At 43.5% G+C, this 18,118-nt stretch overlaps 1 protein-coding gene across 1 annotated transcript; it reads left to right on the forward strand.

The window, feature by feature from the left end:
* The first annotated feature begins 9,834 nt into the window (after nt 1-9,834).
* LOC306922289 (tubulin beta-4 chain-like) lies at nt 9,835-16,408 on the forward strand. The gene is made up of 5 exons (XM_079499773.1): nt 9,835-10,428; nt 11,302-11,410; nt 12,967-13,077; nt 13,309-13,553; nt 14,950-16,408. The coding sequence occupies exons 1-5, from the start codon at nt 10,372-10,374 to the stop codon at nt 15,757-15,759; spliced, it is 1,332 nt and encodes a 443-aa protein (XP_079355899.1). The 5' UTR covers nt 9,835-10,371; the 3' UTR covers nt 15,760-16,408.
* Nucleotides 16,409-18,118: the final 1,710 nt, after the last annotated feature.

Raw genomic sequence — 18,118 nt, forward strand, 5'->3', positions numbered from 1 at the left:
TAAATGCAGCATTGATTTATGGAGAGTGGATGTCTAGCTCATCTGAAGAGCCACTGCAATAATTAAGAAAGGTCTGATTCAAGGTAATTTGTTTTTATCTAACTCTGTAAATAATACCGTAAATTAGCCCCATTTTCCAGGTCCATACTCAATTAATCTCTCAAGTTGTCCTCTCGGTTCCATTCCTTCTTTTTTTCCCCCTTTTAATTCCACATTTCCTCATGAGTGTGTGTGTGTGTGTGTGTGTGTGTGTGTGTGTGTGTCCGTCCTTCCTCTGAAAGTGCTGACCGTCCTCATCATGGCTCCATCACCTGGGTAAGTGCCAGTGATAGTCTGGGTGGTTTTATGACTCTGCCTAATGAGAAGGAGTATTTCTAACAACTCTTGTACAAAATGACAACCGCTGGCCAAGTTCAGTTGGGACACTTTAAAACAAAATTCATCACCAAGAAGAATGCATGAGGGAAGTTCAGGGAACGTGTGTGCTTTGTGAATAAGAAATATTAGCCCTGGGGTGGCCAACATTATGGAGATGTGAAGATGGTGGTGTGGGCGGGAGGTGGGGGGACTGAGAGGGAAAATGGAAACCAGCAGTGTGTGACCAATTTTATTGGATATGGTCGCTGTTGGGCAGAAACTTTGTATTTCCATATTTCAACTCTTTATCTTTTTGTAAGTTAGTGCACTAATTTTTCGTACAAGAGTGTTGATGGCACCACATTAGATTTGAGATGATAAGTAACTATTTGTTCATGTATAACCCTTTCCATTTTCTTAGATAATTATTGAACAGAGAATGGAAATGGTAATTGCTATGATCTAGCTTGCCTCCCTTTTTGTAGAGAGGGGTTACTCTAGCTACTTTAAAAAGCTGCGGAATTTGCCTTCCTTTATGGATAGGTTTATTATATGGGTTATTGAAGGAGAGATGACTTCAGCTGAGTCTTTTAAAAATCTCAAGGGATCGATGTTGTCATTGCCAGTATCTTTGGATGGATTTAGGGCTTTAAGTGTTTGCAGAACATCCTCTTTCAGAGAAAAGGCATCTTTCTGAACAGTTAGTATGATTTCTAAATCCGATAGGAAAGTAAACGAAAGTTTATCAATGACTGGTGAGAACATGGACTTAAAACAACCCGATGCATTATCTCATCTGCTAATTTTGAAAGAAATGGAATGGTCGCTCAGACCGTAGTGAATAACCCCACTTTTTGCAATATTAGATCTGTCTGATGTTAAAAGTATGTCAATGGTGATCTGGGGAATTCTTTTGGGCTCAGAAATCAGGTCAAAAAAGTAGCAAAACTTTGTTTAAACTTTGTAAATGCTGATGTTATTTTTTTGTCTATCCTTTTCTAATTACTGTGTGATTATTTAATTCAATTTCACAATTGTTTATGGAGTTATCTTATCCAAGAAAGTTTCAGTAAAACATAACACCACAACATTACTAGATTTGAACAGTAGTCTAATATCAGTCATCATATTTGTTTGCAATAAAATACAATATACTGTATGAAGACCTTTGGTGGAGAAAATGATAACTACACTGGATCCATCGAACACAGCTTAATTGATCAATTTCCTGAATAGTAACAGTTTTGGACATCCATGGTTTTCACCTGAAAACGATGATACATGGCTCCACCAACTTTGACAACTTTGCAGGTTTCATATCCTCTCCAGAAACCGGGAAGGGAACATGCACTCAAAGCAGCAACTAAATGCCTAATGCTGTGTTTGATTGGTCTCTTTAGGCATTCAGAACCGAAAACTAATTACTTTCAGACCCCTGGTAGTAGATTCCCAAGGGAGGAAATACATACATTCAAAATGATATTAATTAATTTATAAACGTTATATGAGTTTCAGTGAACCATATGGCTACTGTTTTCACTACCATCTTCATGAGTGAGTTGCATAACAAACACACCCCACCATTATTCTCTCAGCAAATGCTCAGCAAATCCTCAGAGGCATATAGTGCAAACAGTACAATACAATACAATACAATACAATACAATACAATACAATACAATTCAATTTCAGGTATGACATTCAAAATTAAAGAGCCTTGAAAAGATTCTGTAGTCAGATCAGGCTGCCGGTATGAAGCGGCGAGCGCTCACTTGGAACTAAGCCATCGGTTTTTACTTAATCCTTAATCACAGATCTTTGCTGCTTTATATGTTTCAAAGAATCTAACACATAAACCGTAATCAGTTACTCTCTTAAGAATTCAGAGGTTGGGTCAGGAACATATACAGCAGGTGCAATGTATGATCTGCGCTCTCATCAGATCTCATGAACAGTAGAAGATCTGTGCTGCCCCTTTGTGGATGTCAGCAGTTACCACAGTATTACAGATTGAGGTTTACTCAATATATGCATTATTTGTTATGGACAATAGTACATTCTCTACATGTACTGTAAATAAATATGCTGTCAGAACACATCTCCTGCCATGACCTTAATGTAAGGGGGTGTAAGTGACATCTTTTGTATGCTCTATATTCCGATTTCCGAGTGTTTGTCTGCCATTGCCCAGGTGGAGCCTGCAGAACCATTGCGGCTCAAGAATCCACCACTCCTGAATGAAATGTCTGGTGCAACGCACAGGTCCTGGACCTGGTGAGAGCAGGAGTGGACCTGGTGAGACGTACAGTAGGAGGGGCCCGGACAGGAGTCAACCCACAGAGCCTACTAGAACTCTGTATGAAGTCCCAGTATTAGCTTGAGATTTCACAAAGTCAAATGGCTTAGTAATAACAGCCCTAAATGTTCTATTGAAGTACTGAAGGAAAAGCCTAAACATTCATTTTGAAGATCATAGAAACAATCATATCATTTAGGTGTTTATCTCCAGTCTTTAGACGTGCACATACACAATTTGCATGCTCATTTAATTAGCTGTTTATTTGGCATTTCAGTAAAAGTGTGGTTCATAAACACCCCATTATGATGTTATCCACCCCTGATGTTTCTGAATGGGGGCCCTTAAATACTGTAAGTTTGAAGCGAGACCCAAAAAAAAGAATAGTTTATAGGGACCCACCTCTTCAGATCAGGGGATGCCCTATTTTTTTTGCAAACATAGAAACTCGCCGATAGAGGGTGCTATTAACCACATGAACCCCAGCCTCCCTACTCTGGGGGGAATAGTTGATAATTATAACATTATATTTTGTCAATGTATTTAATATCCTGTATCAATATTTGGACTTGTGAAAGCAATGCTGGCACGAGTTCAACCTCTGAGTCGATGTCCCTCGCGGCTGCATCATAGATTTGATGGACTGGGGTAGTCATTTTCTGATACAAATTCTGATGGAGAACAGCAGTGGATGCTACCCTGCTCATGTCACATCATGATTGACCTGTAAGATGTTGAGTTTTTATAATGACTTTGCCTCCGATCACAGGTCTAGGATCAGATTTGTGTTTGTCAGTGTGTATTGTGAAAAGCCAAATCTTATCGTGAATCAGTAGCCAGGGAATTCATGCACTTTTTTTGTGAAGTTGCAAAATTACATAGATAGGCTACTACATTTGGGCATTTGTGGCATTATTGATTCTACATCGCACAGAGAGGGAAACATTTTCCTACAAATATGACCAGTAAGACGCCTGAGGGCGAGAAGCGACCTCGCCCGGTTGCATGCACGCATCCGCATCGTTGACGGCAGACTGCTGGGTGAGCGCTGACGCTTTGGCATGGGGGGTCAGATCAACATGAAATTAATTCTGTATTGGCTATATAAAGAGCATGTCTTGAAGGATCAACATATGGAATTGACCGGAAAGGTCTTTGTCAATCAAGTCAACGGGCAGGCCGACATAACGCTGGAGGAGCTCCGCAACCTCCTGCAGTCCGGTGACACAGCCACCTGTAAGCACTCGTTCCGCTTGGAATCGTGCACAACGTTCTGAGCTGCTGGACATTATGGACGCCAAGGGCCTCCCGCATTTCTTTCTCACTTGGAGTTCAGCTGGACGTGCAGTGGAACCTGCTCCAGCAGATGCTGCAGCAGGCGGAGGGGAACGCACCTATGGGGCAGCGGTGGCCGAACGGTTTGCGGAGCGGTCTTGTTATCGGAAGGTCGCCAGTTCGAATCCCCGGACCGGCATGTTAAAATTACCACCGCTGAAGTGCCCTTGAGCAAGGCATTGAACCCCTACCATGAAATGTTCTATGAGCAGGGTCTGGCTGTAAACAAGCATCTCAAGCTTAGTCCATTCACCCTGGGTAAACAAAGAACTTTGCTTTGTTTACCTGAGCACGACGTGAGAAAGAAATGTGAGAGGCCCTCTGAACCACTACTGAACCACTACTGAACCACTACTGCTACTGTATCTTAATGCGACAGCAGGTCGCATTTACTATGACATAATCGACCCCCCCCCCCGCTATGTTTGTTTAGGGCAGTAAATGATGACGTAAGACGTCATGTGGCTGATATCAATTCAATTCACTTCAATGGAGCTTTATTGGCATTTATCGGCAACAAAAACATACAATTACATTGCCAAATATATATTATATAGCCTATAGCTCCTATATGCCTTCCTTCATCCATTTCCCCTTCAAACATTACCAGCTGTGTGTTGTGTCAAATGCGGATTTTCGTTTGACACAACAGCAACAAAGGTTCCCAAGTTGCATCGTTCCCAAGTAGGCCGGTGACCAACGGGCACGTTCAGGTCTAGTTACATTAATGGACGACTTTAGTTTTTTCAACCAAGGGTCATTGGTTTTAGGTTGTTATTAGAGAAAGTCAGGTGAGTGTTAATTATTTTTTCATTTTCTGCTTTCTTTTGTTTTAGCGATTTTAACTATTTTTGACATGGGGGCCATTCGAACATGGGGCTAAATATGTTTTTGTTTTTTTTTACAAAATGTTATAGCGATTTCTTTTTTATTATTTACTATAGTCCTACTAGACCCCAGGAAATTACATCTGGCCACAAAAGATCACAGGATCTACTGAATGTGTCAAAGTGACACGGCCTCCCCCCAGTAGGCTACCTTCACATTCTGTAGATCCTTTGATCTTTTGTGGCCAGATGTAATTTCTTGGGGTCTATTAGGACTATAGTAAATATTAATAAAGAAATCGCCACTATAGTTTGTAAAAAAAATAATAATAATACATACTTAGCCCCATGTTCGAATGCCCCCCTGTCAAAAATAGCTAAAATCCCTAGAACGAAAGAAAGCAGCAAATGAAAAAAATAACACTCAACTTTTACTTGCTGTAATAACAACCTAAACATGAACCTTGGTTGAAAAAAAACTAAAGTTGTCCTTTAACTACACTCACCAGCAAATACAGCCTTCCAGTCTAAGACAGGGGTTCTCAACGTTTTTGGCCCTGGGACCCCCGGAAATGCTTTGGCCATGTCGCGACCCCTGTCCCACCCCCCTCCCCACCCCCAATACAAATTGACCGCTACAATAACCTTAATAATAGTGAAAATACATCATAAATAAATACTGAAACCAGATATCATCATTAATACGTTTATGCATGCACTATGTGTACTGGGGAAGGGGGGGGGGGGGGGGGGGGTAACAGTAAGAATAACACTTGAGAGTAATCTTCTAACTCGTGATGTACACTTGTAACATTAGAGGAAATGTATACTCTGCGCATAACCTGACAATATTTAAGTAAACTGAGCTTCTCTCTCAATATTTCCATCCAAACCCAGGACTCTCTGTCTGCATAAGTCATGTTCATGCATATCACTACTAGTGTGGAATTCATACTGTTATGAACACTAACTATTTGAGATCAAGGTCATTATTTTGTTATTATTATAATATAATGTAACACACGGGCATCGATCTTGAGGACGTTCCACACTCAGAATTTTTGCTCCGAATTTTATTGAAAGGATAGCCCCTCGTTTTAGAGGGGGTCCCATACACAGGGAAAAACATTACATACAGTACAGTGCAGTTACACAAATAGACAGTGGATTAACATACGTGGATTTACTCAAGAACGACGCAGGAGCTCAAAGTACCAACAAACTGGCCAGATGTATGGAGAACCGAGATGACTGGAAGCGACGATGGAGGGCTCGTCTGAGGACGACCTAGAGAGAGAGAGAAATTGTCATTGGTATGCTGGGTATGCTTTACAATTTACATCATGTTATATCATTCATCAACTACGTTTCCATGTTGACTTGACTTGGATGTCTTCTACACAATGTTGTGATGAAAGTGATGCAGTTGGAACTAGAAAAAGTGCCCTTCTGGGCACAGGTCTCCACCAGGAGGATAGGACTGTGTGAGATGTTTGGCAAAATGTTTAGGATTAATATAAACATGTTTTTGAGGCATTTTGTTCCAAAAATGTGTTTTGCAAAAATCAACCTGTTGGTGGCGCTATAACAGGCCAATGTGAAAAGGGTGGCATATATTCCTCAGCCTAGTAAGAAAATGTGTGAAAGATTTCATGTAAATTGCATGCTGCGTTCATGATTTGAGGCTTTTGTTCAAAAGGGGGCAATCTTGCAAACTGTGAAAGCTAATTATAGCCAATTAGGATGGAATATGAAATATCGGACAGATCCGACTTGAGCACATGACCATAGAGATAGTGTGTAACGATTTGTGAGATTTTTGGACAGAATCTGGAGGAGTAATATCAAAAAATGTGTTTTACAAAAGTCGGCCTCCTGGTGGCGCTATATAAGGCAGATGCGGAAAATGCAGGTCAACGGTTTGTCCTTGGCCTCTAGGGAGTGTGCATGCAACGTTTCACGCAGATCGGTGCAGTTTTAGGTGAAACATGTGAAAAGCTGCCTCATGGTGGCGCTATAACTGGCCGTTCTGGAAAATGTGGGGCAGAGGTTCATCGTTGGCATCCAGGGAGCGTGTGTGCAAAGTTTGGCATCGACCGGGTTAACGGTGCCGGAGATTAGCTGGTAACGGACGGACGGAAGGACACACGGACACACGGACGGACACACACACACACGGACGGAGTGCAAAACATACTCTCTCCCCATGCCTTCGGCCTGGTGGAGACAAGGCTAGCTAAACTGTGGCCATCACACTAATCTGACAGTTGACCTTCATTTCAGTGAGAGGCCTATCTGAAAAGCTTTGCCACATTTAATCGACAAAAATGTTTACATGCAATTGAGTTTTTTGGAAAATCTTTTGGGGGATTTGGGGGACCCTCAATGTGCTGTAGATGATGTGGAATGTAGGCTCACTAGGCTGCTGTATATTGCGACCAAGCTGGGCTTTCCTTGTGTGCACAGTGGCTATTCTACATCAGAATACACATCCAAGTAGACTATCCAAGAAGTGTATTACGTCTTCATTATCTAATTTGCCTCAAATGAGCACAGAAACGTTTTGCTTTATTGTGGAATCGCAAGATGAGCTCTTTAACCTTTATCGTGCACTCATAGTTCACTTAAAATGTCTTGTGAATAGACCTTAAATCTATCAGAGAGACTGTATTTTGGCTACCACCCCCACCCCCCTTTCTTTTATATAAATCACACGTGTGTGTGTGTGTGTGTGTGTGTGTGTGTGTGTGTGTGTGTGTGTGTGTGTGTGTGTGTGTGTGTGTGTGTGTGTGTGTGTGCGTGCGTGCGTGCGTGCGTGCGTGCGTGCGTGCGTGCGTGCGTGCGTGCGTGCGTGCGTGCGTGCGTGCGTGCGTGCGTGCGTGCGTGCGTGTGTGTGTGTGTGTGTGTGTGTGTTTATTTGTCTCTGTCATGGTTTATCCCAGCATGATTACATACAGAAAAAAGGATTGACATGCATACAATTGACCGAAAAGGAAAGGGCTGAAGCCGAAGCTTATTATGCCCACCTTTCTGAGAATTAAGTAATCTCATAGAAGGAAACAAAGTCTGAATAGAGAAATCAAATTGCAACATTGCTGCATTTCTAATCAAATCAAAATAAACTAAATTGTGTGGAAAGAAAAAAGATTTTGATCAATGTGTGTGTGTGTGTGTGTGTGTGTGTGTGTGTGTGTGTGTGTGTGTGTGTGTGTGTGTGTGTGTGTGTGTGTGTGTGTGTGTGTGTGTGTGTGTGTGTGTGAAAAGAAAGCGACCTAGATGTACTCCATAACAAGGCACTCACACACAGCGAAACTCTAGAGAGATGCCCCCTCAGCCAGCTGGCCCTGGAACTCCAGACACAAACACAAACAGAGCCACGAGATAGAAAACCCATTGGACTAAACCAAATTATAAAACAGCAAAAGGAAAACTACCTGACACATTGGAAAGAAGCAACACAAAAGCAGAGTAAACTAGAATGCTATCTGGCCCTAAACAGAGAATACGTACCTGAGCACCGTGACCGACCCAAAACAAAGAAAAATCTTAACTAGGTACAGACTCAGTGAGCACAGTCTTGCGATCGAGAAAGGCCGTCATAGGCAGACCTGTATCCCGAGAGAAGACAGACTATGCACCCACTGCACACAAAATGAAGTGGAAACTGAGCTACACTTCCTAACCATCTGTCCATTGTACCAAGACATCAGAGACACATACTTCCCACAGATTACAACCACACACGGAGATTTTGAAAACCTGACCAATGACAAAAAACTCCCATATCTGCTGGGCGAAGTACAAAAATTTGCAAACACAGCAGCAAGATTCGTGAGTTGCTGTGATAGGAGAAGGATATCAAACGGAACACAACCACCCTAAAGACTAATCATTGTGTATATTCCTGCACTATACCTGCATCCAGTGATCTTGGTACATAGAAATTGATCTATTGAAGATTCTGACTTTCAAATGTACATAATTTTGTATGATTGTATTGCTGTATTGTGCCTTCTGCTTTGGCAATGTAAACATATGTTTTCTCATGCCAATAAAGCCCTTTGAATTGAATTGAATTGAAATTGTGTGTGTGTGTGTGTGTGTGTGTGTGTGTGTGTGTGTGTGTGTGTGTGTGTGTGTGTGTGTGTGTGTGTGTGTGAGAGAGATAGAGAGATAGATAAGACAGAGAGAGAGAGAGCAAGAGAGAGTCAGCTGACTGTAGCAGCAAGATGATGCTGAGATCACTGATATCACTGATCTTCATAATGAACCCACTCCACAGCAATCACGTTAATATTATTGGATATTGGACATAGTTCCAAAGGTTCCCAAGGCAACTTACTGTGTTCAATGTTGGTGTTTGCTGTGAGCCTGCATTCAACTGTGCGGGCTGTACTGACTGATGCTGAGCTGACTGTCTGACTGACACAGTAAAATATAAATGAATGAAACATTCCCACAATTAATGCTATTTACAGCTGAAAATGGTCTCATGGTTTGCCATCGGATGTGACAGATATAGACTCTCTCTGACTCTGACAGATACACACTACACAGTGTCCATGGAGGCTTAAGAATTTGCTGAAGATGTTGAATCATGTGCAATCCCCCATGTGACTGATGTGGGCGTGGTAGAAAGACTGTCAACTGAAAACCCCTAGCTCTGGTCCATAGCTCTAATGCCGTTGCTGGACCAGAGCTAGTAAACCCCCAGAGTGGAGTGCATGATAGTGCATATTCGATCCCCTCCTCTAACTATTTTTTGTAGGCTTTCAACCGCTTTCAACCTATTTTCCAGTAGGCTACCATCTGAAATTGGTGACCTATCCGATCATAGAGTTTATATATATCTATGTATCCGATAGGTCCTATCGCATTCTCCGACCACCAGAGGTCGCGCTAGCTGTTTAGCTATTTTAAGGAGAGAGAATCAGTTCACGACATGCTACTTTGTGTCAGGCAGGCAGTTCATTTTTCTGCGTTTTTAAAATGAGTGGACAATTGATAATTCTACTTTACCGTACTATTAAGAAATAAAGACACCTCGATGATGCGATTGCATGCATGCATCGCCTCCGATAGTAGCGACGCCCATGGAGACAGAATTCCATTGGTCACTCATTTCGGCTGAACACTGATATTCCACTGATTCCAGCCTTTTTCCAGTCTAGCCCGGTTTTGACGGTTGCCATGGAGATGACGTCATGCTGCACCCTTCTCGAGCAGGGGGGCACAGCGCAACCGCAAGAGGCAATGGGAAAATAGCAGACCTACAAGCTCACACCGCGTCGCGGATGAGACGCATTTTCAGCTTGTAGCTCTGCTATTTTCAATGCGCGACACCGCCTGTGCGACGAGGCATACATGAGACTGGAGAATACCAGCGAGCGAGCAGAGATCCAGTGCGCAGTTCTCCTCCGCCATTCATTCAGACTGCCAGAGAGGATACTGTGCTGTGATACAGACCGAACAAGCACAGCATCCTTGTCCATAAACAAATCAAATCGTTTTTAATTCCACGTCCAGTGCGCAGTTCGAGACTTCTTCGAACTCATCATGCGTGAAATTGTGCACCTGCAAGCCGGACAGTGCGGGAATCAGATTGGAGCAAAGGTATATTTGATATTGCACGCACACACGCACCGCCGGTATTTTAAATTCATTTAATTTAACTGCAATCAATTATTGTGTGATTGAATGCAGGCTCAGCCTTTTCCTGTCGGGCCTGTCAGCCATGAGGCTTTGCTAAATAGGTCGACATAATAGTAGCCATTGTTAGTCTGATCATTGATGTAGGCTAGGCAGTATACAATAGCATCCTTTGGATGGATGGATGCATGGGCGGTGGCGAGCGGAGACATCCCCATTGTCGCTGACGGTCGAACAAAAAAATAGCTGTACACTCTCACAGTGATAGGCTACTGGGCGTCGCCATTTATCAGGACACTGATTTCTATTAAACTTTTGTAATAGACAACATAAGAAGACATGATAGCACGATGACATGCATGAGCAAACGTGTGTGTGTGTGTGTGTGTGTGTGTGTGTGTGTGCGCGCGCGCGCGTGCGTGCGTGTGTGTGTGTGTAAGAGACAGACAGAGGGGTGTGGCTCAGACACTCGACTAGCTAGCCTATGGCCATCTGGTCATTTTTACAGTATTTTCTTATTTTGTTCTCCTTTTAGAACTCAACATACTTACCGGTATTGACAATTATGTTATGATAATGGATTACTATAATGAAAATAATTGTGGGTGCTCTAATTATATTGAAACCGACGCTTTTGAAGGGCACTTGTAATGGTTGTAATATGTAATGGTCTTTGTATTTCGCCAGTGTCTGTCAATCAGAGGTCATTAATGATATTGTCACGCTGTTCATATTCAATTCTTAGCCCATGTAAGGGTTATGATGATAATAATAAATTGATTCCGACATTGTCAAGTGCCTTAATATACACCACCGCCACACTCTGTCTATGTGTAGTTCTGGGAGGTCATCAGTGATGAGCATGGCATCGACCCGACAGGAACCTACCACGGAGACAGTGACCTGCAACTGGACAGAATAAGTGTCTACTATAATGAGGCCTCAGGTACACACACACACACACACACACACACACACACACACACACACACACACATACACACTAACCTTGCGTCACCACCAGACTTTCCACCTCAGAGGACAGCCTGGTCTGTGTTCCTAAATCGCCCGTGTGATCTGGTCTAGGCAAGGTTTAGACCGGATGATAAAAAGGAAAAAAAGAACTTGACACCGCTTTGTTTTAGCCCCCCCCCCCCCCAAATTATGGTCCCCCCTGTTTTTAGTCTCGCCAGTCGCTACGAGTTGGAATAAAATATTGATATACACCAAATGAACTATTCCAAGAAGTACTTGAATAAACTTGTCAGATTCATACTCCACATCAAGGCTTTTATTGGGTAGGCCCTAAAATTATGATGCAGGGAATTATTTTGGGTCATGACTACAAACCAGACTACAACATGACGTGAATTATCATCCGCTCCCGACCAGATCATAAACCTGAAATGGTTTATGAACCCCACCCCCCCTCCACACACACACACACACACACACACACACACACACACACACACACACACACACACACACACACACACACACACACACACACACACACACACACACACACACAATCCAGGGATTATACAGCAGCAAGATTAGCTCAAGCTGAATTGCCACCATGTGATGAACTGTGACTTCATACATTGATCAAAATCAGCCGCTAAGCTGTGGATAGTGTGTTAGAATACACGACTGTGGAGACAGTGGAGTTGATCTGGGCACAAATGAACCAAAACAGTTACAGTTACCTTTTGATGCTTCATAGAATTGTTGGTTCATAGAATGCTGCATACAGCGGCTGCGTTCCAACATGGGTGAGGCTGTCAGTGTCAGCTACACCTGACACGTTTTTAGACAACTCCCTCCCCATACTCGGGAATTCCCAGCGGCACTACCACTTTTGTTACTATAGCACAGTACCTTTGCTAGTAATCTATAGAGGGTATGCGCGTGACATCATCATCATCATACCCGGAAGTTATGCATGAACGCCTACAGAGTGGCAAAAAATACTTTCTGGCCTTGACAGCCCATACATCCAAATGGAAAAGTCCTATCTGATTGCATTAAACGATGTTAAACTCACTTTGCCTCTCACTTTGCCACTCGATTTGCCATTCACTTTATGTATGCGCATACCCTCTATTGAATTACTGTCTGCCAAAAGATGACGGAAAAATCTAAACATTTATTTATTTTAATGAAGCGTTGTAAAAAATAAAAAATCACACCAGTGTGAAGTGAGCGGTACTGTGGGGGTCCCCAGCGGGGTCCTCGCAACATCCAGACCCCCAGGAATGTGACCAGGGGGCCGGGCCGGTTCCGGCGAGCCGCCCGCATCCGAAACGGTCAAGAAATTACAGTTAACATGTGGGGGTCCCAGGAACATCCGGACCCCCAGGAACGCGGCCAGGGGGGCGGCCCGTGCGTGCGTGCATGCGTGCGCATGTATGTCTGTATATATATATATATATATATATATATATATATGAGAGTGATAATGTGTGTATTAATAAAAACAAAATACCTTCATTGTAGGAGGAAAGTATGTGCCGAGGGCCATCCTCGTGGATCTGGAGCCAGGCACCATGGACTCTGTTCGCTCCGGCCCCTTTGGACAGATCTTCAGACCCGATAACTTTGTCTTTGGTATGTACTACTGTATGTGACCTGCTACACACACGGAAACAGTTGCCTGTCGCAAGGACATATTGATTTAAATGTCATAGTTTATAGGGTGAACTACATCAAGACAGGTTGACCTGCTAACACATTTAACAAAAACCCTGTCTAGTCGCATTGCTTTGTTAAAATAAATAGGTCTCTCTCTATGGCTATGCTATGCCAAAAGTCTTAATGAGCCTCCTCACTCATCTCCAGGCCAGAGTGGAGCAGGGAACAACTGGGCCAAGGGCCACTACACTGAGGGAGCAGAGCTAGTGGATTCAGTTCTTGATGTGGTGAGGAAGGAGGCTGAGAGCTGTGACTGCCTCCAGGGTTTCCAGCTCACACACTCCCTGGGTGGTGGGACCGGTTCCGGCATGGGAACACTACTCATCAGTAAGATCCGTGAAGAGTACCCCGACCGCATCATGAACACCTTCAGTGTAGTACCATCTCCTAAGGTACAGTAACGCATGAACCTTTGTCACGTTGTGTGTTGAGTTATATTATAATCTCTAGTACAGGCACTGCAGGGGTTCCCAAACGTTTTCAGCTTGATGCCCAAAAGATACATTTTGTGAATTCCCACAACCCAAAATAACAAAAATACATTAATTAACTACATAACCACGTAAATAAAAAATAATGAAAATAACAGGTGTGAACTGCTATTTTCAATAACAATTCTGGAGGGTTTTTTTAGACTTTCTTAGACTTTTTTTTTAATCTTTTGAAATAATTATAATACAAAATTGTAGGAAATTCTCACGACCCATAAAAATGGTTCCCGAGCAATTACTTGGGAAACACAAGTTGTCGGCGAGTCATCAGATCGTTATGTATTTCATTACATCATTATGTCATTATATCTTTGTGGCTTTCACACTAAACGATTGATAGCCGAGTAGGCATCACACACTGCAAGAGTTCACCAAGATGCGATCCAGACCCGATACATATAGGTTACATTTGCTTTTTATTCCAATTCATTTTGACATCTCCGTACGTGTAGGATGCCATGATACAAGCGAGAGACCAACACAGGACGTCTCTCTCTCTCTCTCTCTCTCTCTCTCTCTGCGTGCACACACACAGGAATAGGCTACACAGAGCGAAATGTTTGTGATAGCGTAGCCTATTAAATAATTATCTGTCTCTCTCCGTATGTGCACACACACACACACACACACACACACACACACACACACACACACAGAGCGCACAAGGTCCAAAAGTTTGCGCTGCTGTAGCGTTGATTCCGATGAGGTTTATCAACATTATTCAAGTGAAATGCGTAACAGCAATATTGGGCTAATATACCAATATATACGACACAGGGATTTACCCAAGGAATAAAGGTATCATCTGATCATCTATCGATACAGTCGACAGACAGACAGTGTCTGTGAGCACTGAGCAGTGAGCACAACTGTCCTGTGCTCTCATTGGCTGTAATACAGGCCTTCTCGGGCCGTGATCGCCAGACTACATTTGGCACTCTCGCAACCCAGTTCATACAGTATGAACTGGGTTGCGAGAGTGCCAAATATCAAACCTGCTAGATATATATATACTCGGGAAGGCGTCGGCGAGCGCTTTTATCAGCGCTGGATCTTCTCGCAGCTCCTTTCACACACAGCGAGCAAAACCTCGACGATCAAAGCCCGCAATCTTGCATCAGATCGGGAGTTTTGTAAAAAATGCTCCCCGACAGCATATCGGAGCAAATATTGTGGAGTGTGTACGAGCAGTGCGTATTAGCTTTTAATCGTTTGTCTTTCCTTTTCTGTCTTTCCTTTTCTGCCTCCCAATCATTCACCTCCTTGCCCTGCCACACACCCCCACTCCCACGTCCAGGTGTCAGACACTGTGGTGGAGCCCTACAACGCCACCCTGTCAGTCCACCAGCTGGTGGAGAACACTGACGAGACCTACTGCATCGACAACGAGGCGCTGTATGATATCTGCTTCCGCACACTCAAACTTACCACACCCACCTACGGCGACCTCAACCACCTGGTCTCTGCCACTATGAGCGGAGTCACCACCTGCCTGCGCTTCCCCGGCCAGCTCAACGCCGACCTCCGCAAGTTGGCCGTCAACATGGTGCCCTTCCCCCGCCTGCACTTCTTCATGCCGGGCTTCGCCCCTCTCACCAGCAGGGGGAGCCAGCAGTACCGCGCGCTCTCCGTGCCCGAACTCACCCAACAGATGTTTGACGCTAAGAACATGATGGCTGCCTGCGACCCGCGGCACGGCCGCTACCTGACCGTGGCGGCGGTCTTCCGCGGGCGCATGTCCATGAAGGAGGTGGACGAGCAGATGCTGAACGTGCAGAACAAGAACAGCAGCTACTTCGTGGAGTGGATCCCCAACAACGTCAAGACAGCCGTCTGCGACATCCCGCCCCGTGGCCTCAAGATGGCCGCCACCTTCATCGGCAACAGCACGGCCATCCAGGAGCTGTTCAAGCGCATCTCGGAGCAGTTCACAGCCATGTTCCGCCGCAAGGCCTTCCTCCACTGGTACACCGGAGAGGGCATGGACGAGATGGAGTTCACCGAGGCCGAGAGCAACATGAATGACCTGGTGTCAGAGTACCAGCAGTACCAGGACGCCACCGCTGAGGAGGGCGAGTTTGAGGAGGGAGAGGAGGAGGTGGCCTAAAATGGACGGATGGATGCTCACTCGTACTTTTAACCACTGTTCATCCTGGTCATTATTATTCCATCCATCCACTCAATTCAGCCCTGCCTTTCTGTCTGGTTTCCTTTTCCTCTCTTTTTTCCTCCAATATTCTAACTATCCTTTATCTCGATTCTTTCTGCTGCTCCCACATTTCCTCCTCTTTTTCCTTCTCTATTACGCTCAGTGGTTCTTAAACGATTTAATTCTAAGGACCCCTGTAACTCTGAGAGTGTATAAATGGAACCACATGGACCCAAACAAACCTGTAAGGGTCCATTTAGAACCCCCTCAAAGAACTGTGAGGGACTCTGGACCCCAATTTGAGAACTACTGCTCTATCTCTATGGCTCCCCTATTCCCTTCCTTCTTTCAGCCTGGGTAGGGCTCACAACACTTCATTCACTCCCTCATCTCCGGGGTCATATAGAGGTAGCGTAACACACAGCTGTGCTTGTGGTCTTTGGTGAGTAGTTTTGTTGTTTTGTTCATATTTATTTATCTTATTAAATAAAGTAACTCCATACTTCCATCGCTCATTCCCAAAAGGTATTGTGTTTCAGCTGACTTAAAACAATTTGATGACTTCACTAATTTGGCATTATTCAAATAAAATTGTCAGGTACAAATATTTCTGGTTGTGTTCTCTTTTTCTCGTAGTATCAATAATTTGCGACTTACTTGGATCGCCCGTTCTAGACACAATCCAAAATGGAGATCTGCAGTTTCTATTAATGAGGCAGTTTGTTTGGAATATCACAAGGGGGCAGTATGGGCCAAGTTGCCTGCTGTGCTGTCCATCATTTCTCATCACGCATCAATCACAAACCCTGCAACAGTAAGCATCCTGTTGAGACAGACCTAAAAATGATCTACAGGTACCAAGAACTTGACTGGTTAAAAGCACGTAGTAGACGCAATGCAATATTATTTTATTTAGACCTGAGTACGACAGTATTCTGAAAAACCTTATGTTTCTATGTCAGAGGTTCTCAACCTTTTTCATGTCAAGGACCCCCAGAACTATCTGTATCTGAGGACGTTTTTTTTCTATATGGTAGACTATGCTGTCATATGTTGGTTTCTATATTTTCAAATAAAATAGAATTGCATTGTGGCTATGAGCTGTGCGGCCTCCTTTTAATCAGTTGTGTGTATCTACCATGGTCAGTTCCTCTATCTATAATATTGGTGTACACTCGCGCCTTTATCCTGTGTTTACCAAGAACTTCACCCATGTTCAACCTATCTTCATCAGGTCCTCACTAATGTTTATATTGAGACGCAGACCCAGTATTCTACTGGGTCTGCGTCTCATAGGAGCGCTGTGGACACTTCAGAAACCCGCCTACCAGTGACATTATTGTTGGACAGATTTTTTATTTTTCAAACAAGATTTAAATGTTTGCATTTAGATTTGTATTAACGCAAGAACAATGGTTTATAAATAGCATGTTAACTTCCCAGGAATAGAAAGCCTGCTGTTTCTTTTCTTTTTTTTCTCCTTTTTTTCCTCCTGCTGTTTCTATTAGCTTGGATTCCCCATGAGTGGTCACTGGTAGGTGGGTTTCTGAACTATCCACAGCTCCCGTCTGAGACACAGATGGAGTAGACAAAAATGTTACCATATTATATGAGCATTAGTGAGGAGAGGACCAATTATATAAAGATAGGTGAAGTCGTCCTTTAACTACCACCAAAAGGGAAACGACACCCAAAAATGGAAGTGTACAGTGTTATGATCCTATTGTGAAACACACACATGTCATTAGTAATACATTCAAAACTGTTTCTTGACCGTGGTTTTGTTTTTATCAACCACTTTCTTTTCTAAGTGAAATTACTGCATGGCCTCACAAAAACATAACATAAATTGTGTTTTAGAGATACTACAGTATATGGGAGACAATATAACTGAAATGGCAAATTACTTTGACTTTATGCAAAGCCCAGTGATGTCAGTGAAAAGGAAGTCTATTCCTGCAAATAACTTCCTCTAACAGTCAGATATTTGTCTCGGTGTGAGAGTGTACATGCATACATGCGTGTGTGTGTGTGTGTGTGTGTGTGTGTGTGTGTGTGTGTGTGTGTGTGTGTGTGCGCGCGTGTGCGTTTGTGCGTGCGTGCGCGCACTGCACAGTAAAGCCCAGTGTTGATTTAACTCTTGAATGTACAAATGTAACCAAATGAACCCAGGGTCAATGTGGTAACAACTCCTAGAATGTCCAACTCAGGATTTTATTGTGTCCAGTAGCCTCATATGAGACATTTCTAGGTCAGATGACGGGACTGGAGCTATGACAAAAAGACAGACCTCACAATGTGTGGAGGGAAAAAAATG

Source organism: Electrona antarctica (genome assembly GCF_951216825.1).
Source record: "Electrona antarctica genome assembly, chromosome: 4".
Lineage (NCBI taxonomy): Eukaryota > Metazoa > Chordata > Actinopteri > Myctophiformes > Myctophidae > Electrona > Electrona antarctica.

What these genes read in the sequence shown, in the direction of transcription:
- LOC306922289 (XM_079499773.1), top strand. Translation starts at nt 10,372, where the DNA reads ATGCGTGAAATTGTGCACCTGCAAGCCGGACAGTGCGGGAATCAGATT. An exon ending in GGAATCAGATTGGAGCAAAG is followed by an intron (nt 10,429 to 11,301) that starts GTATATTTGATA and finishes GTCTATGTGTAG; the next exon opens with TTCTGGGAGGTCATCAGTGA. An exon ending in GTGTAGTACCATCTCCTAAG is followed by an intron (nt 13,554 to 14,949) that starts GTACAGTAACGC and finishes TCCCACGTCCAG; the next exon opens with GTGTCAGACACTGTGGTGGA.